Below are 10,215 nucleotides of genomic sequence, written 5' to 3'. Positions count from 1 at the left end.
AGAAGGTTGCTTGGTCTGAAGCCTGTTACCAAATCTTCAAGACCTTGAAAGATCTCCTGAGCAGTGAATCAGTCTTTTGCAATGGATCATATTCCATGACGATGCTTCAGATGTATGGCTGGGGTGTATGATCCCTGGACTTTGAGGGGGAAGAACATCCAATACTCTTCATCAGACATACTTGAGTGTAGAAAAAGAAGTCTTGATGGTAAAATGTCTTAATTAAAAATGGGACATTTTCACATTATTTCACAATGTTTTTCATCATAGTTTTAACCCAAGTTGTTTGATTTCTATTTTCCTTATAATCTGAATCTTTTTAAAAACTTTTTTTTGAAAGTTACCAATTGTGTTCTCCATTCTGGCCAGGCATGTTTTTCTGTAGAATAGGTTCCAAATCTATTTTCTTGTAATATTTCAGAATCCTCCTGCTGCTTGTTTGTTAAAATGGAGTTAAAACTGAGTACACCTAAAGGAAGATATAAACAGCATACATCAAAAATTGACAAAACAAAGTTTTAATCCTTAGTTTTGTTTTCTTCAAAGCTTTAAATATTTATTAAGTAAGGTAGGTCAAGAGCCAGAACACCTTGAGGAGACTCAACCTCTGAAGGGCAATGGAACCTTGTTGCAATTTAAGCCCATTGCTTCTTGTCCTATCATCAGAGGTTAACAAGAACAATTTTTCACCCTCCTTGTAACAACTTTTTATGTACTTGAAAACTGCTATCATGTCCTCCCTCAGTCTTCTCTTCGCCATACTAAACAATCCCAAGTTTTTCAGACTTTCCTCATAGGTCATGTTTTGTAGACCTTTAATTATTTTCATTGCTCTCTTCTGGACTTTCTCCAATTTGTCCACATCTTTCCTGAAATTGGTGCCCAGAACTGGACATAACACGCCAGTTGAGGCCTTATTATAATGGAATAGAGCAGAAGAATTTCTTGTGTCTTGCTTACAACACTCCTGCTGATACATCCCAGAATGATGATTGCTTTTTTCTTCTTTTTTCTGCACCAGTATTACACTGTTGACTCATATTTAGCTTGTGATCCACTATAACCCCCACACTCGTTTCCACAGTACTCCTTCCTAGCAGTCATTTCCCATTTTGTATGTGTGCAACTGAATGTTCCTGCCTTAGTGGAGTACTTTGCATTTGTCCTGCAGAACCAGGGATGACGGAAAGTTGGAGAGCTTTAATAGGCCTGCAGGGACCAGAGCCTCAAGGTGAATTAAATCCATGGTAGCTTCAAAGGACATTACAATATTTGAGGGTTGGTGTCACATTTTGGGGTGCAATTCAGAACAGTGAGAAATTGTCATTGTATTTTAACTGAGTGAACACGAAATGCTTCTATTACTTATGGCTACCCGTCTGGAACATACATGCAGCCAGCATGCACTGTGTGTTTCGGTATGCTGTACAGCTCTGATTCAACCACTTAGAATCCAATAGCCTGCCAGCAGTTATCTCGCACACTTATGTCTTTACCAGATACCAATATACCTGCTGTCCAAACTTCCCTAGACTCATGTGGTCTGATATGTCCAGCTCTCTCCTGCAACATTCAGAGGAATATTAAGATCAGTCTGTTCATTTAAGGAGACAAAACACACCTGTTTGCCTCATTAAGTGTCTGTGAAATGCAGAAAGTTTGCAGAATAGCAGCAGACTTTGCAAGTCCCCAGAATACCCTGCTACAATTCCCTTTGTTGGAATTGTTGTTATTTATGCAGGATGTTACCACAACACTAATTTAAGTATAAATTCCTTTACTAAATCCAAAAGCCAAATGATATTTATACAATTGCTCTAAACATGCCTAAAAGCCTAAATAATAAGCAATTTATTACATCCAAACAGTAACAAAACATATATAAGCATTTGATCAAGATACTTACAAACAGGCTAAATCTAGGGATGCTTAGACCCATGTTAGTTGGCTCCAGCCTGGTCAGGTAGGTATTAATGATGAACCCTTTAAGAGTTTACTTTTTTATACCCTTCAACAAACAAGTGACATCATTGCCAATGATTGACTTCAGCTAAAAACCAATGTGAGACAGTTCACCCTTATTTCCAGTCTTAATCCAGATATGATTTACACCCTCCTTTCTCCCCAAGGAGTTTCCTCCCTCTCTCTTCCCCTCCTTCCTGCTGACCAACAGTTTTTAATTTGCACCTCGGTTCACATAGACCCTAGTTTTTGAGATAACACTGGTATGTGGGGTGGGAAGGGCCATGTTGGCTCATTTTAAGACAGATTCTTTTTCTTATTTAAAACCATCTGCAGTCACCCTTATCAGTCAGAGACTTTGTTTTTAGAAACTTTCACTTATCTCATTAGTTATTCTTTGAACCAGACATCCTCCCTACTTCATTCCTTCTCGCTTTATACCTCATCACTTTCAAGGCCTTCCTTCTACTTGCTAGTCAAGGGCCTTTCTTTACAACACACATATATTTCTTAACCAAACTTTAAACTAATTAAAATTCTTTAATTTTATACGTATCCTACACCCCTATACCAAATTTCAAGCTCCAGGAACCTCCCCATCTTGCTGCACCCGTCTTGCCCAGATGTGTCCAAAAGACACTAAACCTCTGGAAGTATTCACTTTTTAGCCACGCTGACCTAGGGATTTCCCCAGTTTGTTCCCATATTTGCAGCACTACCTACTTCTCCCTCCCAGCCTTCCCTGTCATATTCTTCACTTGAGTATCCCAGCACAGAACAGAGGCACTTATCTGATCTCAGTGCCACATCTGGGTTCCTCTTTTCTTTCCATGTTGACTCTTGCATCTCTTCTTACCTGGTTTTTATTTTATTTCTATTTTCTCTCACACACTCTCCTTCCTTCTTCCCTCTCACCTTCTTCCTTGTGTCCATGAGTCTCTGCATTCAGTCACCATGCTCCTGCTACATGCCTGGTCCAGGCTTCGTTTCCTAGCCAGGTACTATGCTCACCTCACTGCTGAGTTCACAGAGCTGGACTTTGTGTTAACAGAACAACACGGCCACGCAGGGTTGAGATGAGATGAAGAGATTGAATCCCTGCATTAGGTGAAAAACCCAGTGCAAACTTGTCACATTCCGGGGTGCAGTCCAGACCAGTGAGGGGTTGTCACCACCTACCCTGCAACCTTGGGTGCCTCACAAAGCTTTGCTGTTGTAGCTCCCCAACCTGGGCTGCTCACAAACAGCATGCAGGTCACACTCTGAGTATAGCTACAGCCCTGGTCCAGCAGCTCTGACCCAGCAGCCTGTCAGCAACACACCAGCCATATTCTGGCTTCTAGTAGCCTTGGTTACTTCGTGCAGGATGATCACAACATATTCCCAGTCCCAAATTTCCCCCAAACCGTGTGTTCTGCACTAACCAGCCCTCTTCTGGGAAATTTAGATATTAGAGGTCCATTGCCCCTGTAAGGGGCAAATATGCAACAGTTTGCTACTTTAACTGGAGTTACCCAAACAGTTCAGTTTAAACACAGCACTGGATTAGTTTTGATTTAAAAAACAAAACAAAACATTTGTTTAACTACAAAAAGGAGTACAAGTATAAGGAGTTAAAGTCAGAAATGGTTACAAGATAAAAAACACTTTCTAGTAATTAAACTTAACAAGCTAGACTTGGTTCAAGACAAAATCTTTACCACATGTTCCCAGCAACTCTGCTGACCAAGTTCTCAGGCCAGAACCCCTCCCAAAGTCCAAAGGCTGGTTCCTTTGTCATCTTAAGTGAGAGAGAATACACCGGGGTGTTTTTGCCCTTCACTTTTGAAATGCAATTTCCGGAGGGTTAGTTACCCCTAGATAAAGTTCCTTCCAGCTGGGAGGGCAAAGACCTGGAGTCTCATGGTGAAAAAAGTTTCATGTTGTTGTGTGTTAAAATACAGATTGATCTGTTCCTGTCTTTCCCTGCCCCCATTGCCAAATAATGTCACTTGACCAGTGATTGCCAGTCAATTTTGATGACACCTGGCTAGAGGCATCAACTTGACCTTTGTCTTTAAGGAACAACTTTACCCCTTCTGTCTGGTAAACACACTTCATCATGATTTCAGCTTATCTTCATAACTTTACATATAATGTTGCTACACACATTTCACCAAGATATTGACCAGTGAATTATTAGTTTTCAAATGATACCCCAACAGGAATATTTTGTACAAAGGTGATTACAATAGTGTCTAGGGTGTGAATACAGGGTGCATTCATTCAGTCAAAAGATCCTATGATTGGAAAGTTGCCTTGAGTTTTAAATGACAGTTGAAGTTAGTGGGAGCAATATAGTCTCTGAAAATTAGGTCCAAGGTATCTTAATTTGGGCACCTACAATCTGCTTTCCCTTCAGAAATATTTTACCTGTAACTTGCTCAAGGTCACACACCGAGTCTGTGTCTGAGCCTGGTACACAGGAGTCCTCATTCCCAGTCCAGTATCTCATTCATAAGAACACACAGGAGATGCTGCATCCTTGTGAGACATTTGTTCAGTAATTCCGTACCAATGTCAAGATGTATTGATTTCAGTCACTGATTTCAGTAATGATTTAAATTATCAAGCAAGAAACCTTGATTTAAATAATCAATTTTAATCTTGTTTTACATTTGTACTTTTTAGTTGAAAGGTTAATTCTTATTGGTTGGTAAGCATTAACAGACAAATATTGATTTGCTACTAAATATAGTCTTTACACTAATTTTGGTGTTGCTTTTTGCTAACCAGGAGGATACACACCGTATTTATACACAATTAAGGAATGTTATAGTTTAACTTACATTTGTTCAATTTTTAATGTTTACATTTTTATGTTAGAAAATGGTGAATGATGTATTTCCTCTGATTATTATTTTTTTACTTGTGATTTGTTTCAAGCTCTATTTGTTTAGAAATTCAAATCAGATTAAAAATGCACAAACCCAGCAATTTAAAATGTTTTAATTACTTAAAACTCTTAAATGAGATAAATATAAAAATGTTTTCTCAAAAAAGTAATCAAAACATGTTTTATAATTAAAACTAATTTATTAGACAAAGAATGTATCTGTTGCTAATGAATTAATTGATTGTTTCTAGTCACCATGTTCAAGATTTTAAAACTAGTCAATCTCATCCTCACAAACCTAGTTTGTATTCATATTTTTGGATGAGGAAACCAAGCTTTTCTGCCTCTCAACTTCCAGTTTGTTTTTTAACTTTGAATAAACTAGTCATTTAACTTAAGTAGTTGAATAAACTGAAATAAAAGAGAATGTTTTTGTACCTACAGAAAAGTGCTGGTTTAGCACTTCAACAAACTGGTTCCAAGTGCTTAGGCTGTGACTAACCCTGCTTTCAGGGGCTAGACTTGCTTTAAAAAGTGGCAGCAAACATGTACTTAACTATTTTAACAGGTGAAAATTTAGGCCTTACCATAAACTGTAATAATTTCACGTTTAATTTTAAGTAGGTTTATTTTTCTGAAATAAATTGGTATTTAATTAAAAATCCAATTTAAAAAAATCATCAATTTTTATCCACTCTGGCCACCCAGTTGATCAGCCCGAAGCTGTGGCGGGCTGCTGCCTAGCGGGGCCGCAGCTGAACACTCACTGTCCCAGGCGGCTCACTGCATCCCCGCCGCCACGCGCAACAACAGCGTGGAACTATTCGCCCAATCAGGAAACGCACCACAACCAACAGCCATTCAGAAAAGAGCTATCCGCACACATTCCTCTGCAGCTTCGCCCCGCGATGCATCATGGGGTTTGTGGTCCGGATAGCTCGTGGCTCCCCATGAGGAGTGACTGAAGAACTACGTTACCCAGAGCCTCTACGGCGCCGATTCTGTGACTATAGAAGGAGGAGGAGAGTTTTAGTGTCTCCGATGGGGCGACCAATGGGAGGCGGGGGGAAATAGGCGGGCCTTGAACGCTTTGAACCAATGGGAAGGCGGCGGGGCGGGTCTCTGTCTGTCGGTTTGTTTGGGGAGCGAACGGCTCTTACCGGGCGGAGCTCCAGCCGGCCGCGGCGGGATTCAGGTACCGGCCACAGCGGCTAGCAGGAGCCGGCCAGCGGTTCGGGACCCCCGGGCAGGGGCCACGCAGCGGCCCCGCCCGCCCTGGTTGGCGCTGAGCCCCTTGGCGGCGGCCCCCGCGCTGCTGAGTCACCCGCTGCCCCGTTGCGCGCGGGCTGCTTCGTGCCGGCTGTGGGGCGGCCCCTCCCCGCTGTGCTCTGGCGGCGCCGCCTGTGCAGGGCCCCGGCCCACTGCCTGCCCCCGTGGCCTTCTCCCGGCGGCGCGGGGCGATGGCCTTAGCGGGTCTGTCTTATCCGAGCCCGTGTGCCCGCCCCGCCCTGCCCCGCCCCGTGTTTCCAGCCCCTGCCTCCTCGCGGGGCTGCACCGCCCGGACCTCCTGTCGGGGGTGTCCCTGGGGCCTCCCTGCTGCAGCCGAAGTTTGACGGGCACATTCCCTCCAAAGGAGGGCGGCCTCTGCCCGGCAGACTTAGCCCCAACGGGGGCCTAGCTTCCGAAGCGCCCTTGTTTGGATTTGGTCTCTAGGGAGAATTGGAAAACCTGCTTCCGGTTCAAGCTCTCTCTGATCTCTCATCACCCCATACAAAGATTGTCACCCAGCATGGCCATCACTAGCGCTGGTTAAATTTCTGGAGCAATGGTTCTCAACCCGCAGCCCAATCAGCACCCAGCTGCAGCCCCTGTGACGTTCTTGGGGCTATACAGATAGTATAGATCAGGGGTCGGCAACCTGCGGCATGTGAGCTGATTTTTACTGGCACGCTGCTGCCAGCTAGGGTTCTGGCCGCCAGCCCCGCTCAGCCCACTGACGGTCTGGGGTCCTGGCCACTGGCCCCTTGCCAGCCAGGGTCCTGGCTGCTGGCCCTGCTCAGCCTGCTGCCGGCCTGGGATACCGGCCGCTGGCACCTTGCCAGCCGGGGTCTTGGCTGCTGGCTCTGCTCAGCCTGCTGCTGGCCTGGGATACCAGCCGCCAGCCCCGCTCACCTCATCACTGGTCTGGGGTTCCAGCCACCCAGCCCCTTGCTAGCCGGGGTCCAGGTCTTCGGCCCTGCTCAGCCTGCTGCCAGCCTGGGGTACCGGCAGCCAGCCCAGGGCTCTGCTCCTGGCCTGCGCTCTGCAGCCGCCCTGGGGTACCGGCAGCCAACCTAGGGCTCTGCTCCTGGCCTAGGCCCAGCGCTCTGCAGCCACCTCCAGCTTCTAAAAAAATCTCGCATGTCTCGCACCCCCAGAAAGGGGATCTCACACCCCCAGGGGCTGCATGCACCCCAGGTTAAGAACCACTGCACTAAACTGATAAGATCTGCATTTTAATTTAATTTTAAATGAAGCTTCTTAAACATTTTTAAAACCTTGTTTACTTTACACACAACAATAGTTTAGTTCTATTATATAGACTTAGAGAGAGAAACCTTCTAAAAATGTTAAAATGTATTACTGGCACGTGAAACCTTAAATTAGAGTGAATAAATGAAGACTCGACACACCACTTCTGAAAGATTGCCGACCCCAGGTATAGACATAGTGTGAATGTGGCCCACATAACACATGGAGAGCTGCATATATGGCCCACAGGTAAATAGGTTGAGAACCACTGCTCTGGAGAGTTTCATTGTCTGTCAGAACACACTGGTCAGGTTTACTGTATTCAACCCTGCTACAGGGGTTATAGATCTTATCCACCATTAAACGAAAAAGAAAATATCTTGTGTTAGTTGCCTGCCTTTGGCTCTGTTCTTAATGGATGGTGCAGTAGTAAACACTGTATTGTTTATTAGGAATTCTGCACGGATTGTATATTTGGAGAGGATAATTCCCTGCCCTTATAATTCTGCTTCTTTGAGCATATATGACGTGAGTCTCACTCTCAAATATGCAGTTAGGGGAGCTCTTGCTTCCTGTTCTTGAAAGGCACTAGTTAGCAGGAACACTCTGAGGCTGAGGCGTGCACAGCAAAGCAGAGTCTTTGAGATTGAGAACTGCTGCGCAACAGACCATCTAACTGTGGGTTGGGAGCCCAAAGTGGGTCATGATCCCGTTTTAGTGGGGTTTGCCAGGGCTGGCTTAGATTTGCTGAGGCCCAGGGCCGAAGCTGAAGCCTGAGCCCCACCACCTGGGCATGAAGCCTCTGGGCTTCAGCCTTGGGTGGCAGGGCTTAGTTTACAGGCTCCTGGCCTGGGGCTGAAGCCTTGATCTTCAGTTTTGGCCCCTCCTGCAGTGGGGCTTTGCCCCCTCCCTCATTCTGGGGCACAGGCGGTCTCAGGCTTTGATTCCCCCTCCGGGGTCATGTAGTAATTTTTGATGTCAGAAGGGGGTCGCGGTGCGATGAAGTTTGAGAATCCCTAGATTAGAGCAATGGGTTTCAACCTTTTTTTCATTTGTGGACCCCTAAAATATTTCAAATCAAGTGGCGGACTCCTTTGGAAGTCTTAGACGTAGTCTGCGGACTCCCAGGGATGTTCTGCAGCTCACAGGTTGAAAACCACTCTTCTATGGTAACAACTTTTCACGGACCCCTTAGACATAGACTTTGAAAACCACTGGATTAGAGGGTCAATCTTAAAAACTAGGTGGAGTTTTCTGCATTACCGGAGGCGTGAAACTCAAGAGTGAAAATCATCATGATGATCTTTAGAAAAGCAGAATTAGGAGATAAACCACAATAAGAAAATGCCTGTGACTAAAAAACTTGCTGAGTAATAAGTGTCACTTCCATAGCTATTCCAGTAACAGAAAAATCAGAGTGAGATGCAGAAGAGAATCTGTATTTGCCAGACTGAAAGGTATAAGATTGACAGAGGAAGAATTTTATTTTCTTGTCTCTAAGAGGAAATTGTGAACAATGAAAAACAAACCCAAAAATTGTAACTTAAAAGCACGTGTGTGTATTTGTCAACAATGTTGTTTCCCTTTCCCCAGATCCTTAAATAAGTGCCTTGGACTGCAGATTTCTCACAATGACTAGTAGTGTGCCTTCTGATGTGCTTGGTCGAAGAATCCTGTGTGATACAGAATATGCAACTGTGCGGTATGCTGGTAGTGTTCCTCCCACAACAGGTAAAGTTAATGTTTTGTAAATGTAAAGATTAACTTTTGCATGAGAAACTACTAGCTGCAGATCATAGTGCCATTTGCTATCTGTCTGTTTTGTTTACTAATTGATGCAGATTGACCTACTTCACTGAGCAGCTCTGGTAACTTTGCAAAATACAGTTCGCTTCAGAACAGCCCCATCAGTACTAAAACTTCCAATGGTTTCCTAGTACCTAAAGTGAAATGGAATTATTTTTTTAATATAACTCATGATGTGGTGGAGTCATAACAGTATTTTAGGAAGGGGAGAAACTGATTCCAATGACCAAAAGCCTCGTCCGTATAGCAAACAATCTTATTCTTAGGATAGTGATCCCTTTACATGTACTGACCTTCTTATCCTAAATGGAATGTCATGTTATTGCAGGATCTCTTGCTTCACCACACCTTCCAATATGGAGAAATGCTATCTGGGGCATACCACTTATAGCAGCCCTACTACGGAGAGGCCCATTATTCTCCTGGAAAATAGTCAGTGGGTGGGCTAGCCAGGGAATGCTGAAGGGAGAGGACAAGAGATGGCCTAGGGCAGTGCTCCCTCTAATTTTTTCAATCCATGTGCGGAATGAATTTTGTTATGTGCACCATGTCGAGGTAATGTACGGATGTGCACCACCAGTAGAAACGAAAAACCTAGATATAATATATATTTTTAAAAAGTTACCATAGGGATAATTACTCCAGCCAGGACAGGTTAGGTATTTTAGAACTCACTACTGAAATAATTAAATTTAAGCGTAAGAGAGAAATAAAAATTATGAAATGCATAGACCAGGCAAAAAACTAAAATAACACACTTTGAAAGAAGTATCAAGCAGTAACAACAACAATAATGCAAGTTTCAGAGTAGCAGCCGTGTTAGTCTGTATCCGCAAAAAGAACAGGAGTACTTGTGGCACCTTAGAGACTAACAAATTTATTAGAGCATAAGCTTTCGTGGGCTACAGCCCACTTCTTCGGATGCATATATAATGGAACAATATTATTTGTTACCACTTGGAACTACTTAAATCCTATTTTCTGTATTTAATAAAATCACTTTTTATTTAGTAATTTACTCAGAGTATGTATTAATACCTGGGGGAGCAAACAACTGTGCA

At 43.7% G+C, this 10,215-nt stretch overlaps 1 protein-coding gene across 3 annotated transcripts in view; it reads left to right on the top strand.

The window, feature by feature from the left end:
* Positions 1-10,215, top strand: part of TBCE (tubulin folding cofactor E) — a 73,277-nt gene that overhangs the window by 2,981 nt on the left and 60,081 nt on the right. For 2 of the 3 annotated variants that reach the window (XM_026649670.1, XM_029911078.1), the window contains exons 1-2: positions 5,952-6,032; positions 8,942-9,079. In XM_026649670.1, the coding sequence (XP_026505455.1) occupies positions 8,980-9,079 (100 nt within the window). In that variant the 5' untranslated portion in view covers positions 5,952-6,032; positions 8,942-8,979. Of the gene's footprint in view, positions 1-5,951; positions 6,033-8,941; positions 9,080-10,215 lie in introns of those variants that run through there. The other variant, XM_026649671.2, reaches the window with a different exon arrangement.

This window comes from Terrapene carolina, unplaced genomic scaffold (assembly GCF_002925995.2).
Source record: "Terrapene carolina triunguis isolate 2854851 unplaced genomic scaffold, T_m_triunguis-2.0 Scaffold85, whole genome shotgun sequence".
In the NCBI taxonomy this organism is placed as follows: Eukaryota; Metazoa; Chordata; order Testudines; family Emydidae; genus Terrapene; species Terrapene triunguis.
The sequence above is the reverse complement of the archived record's forward strand: the minus strand, read 5'-3'. Positions and strand labels throughout refer to the sequence as shown.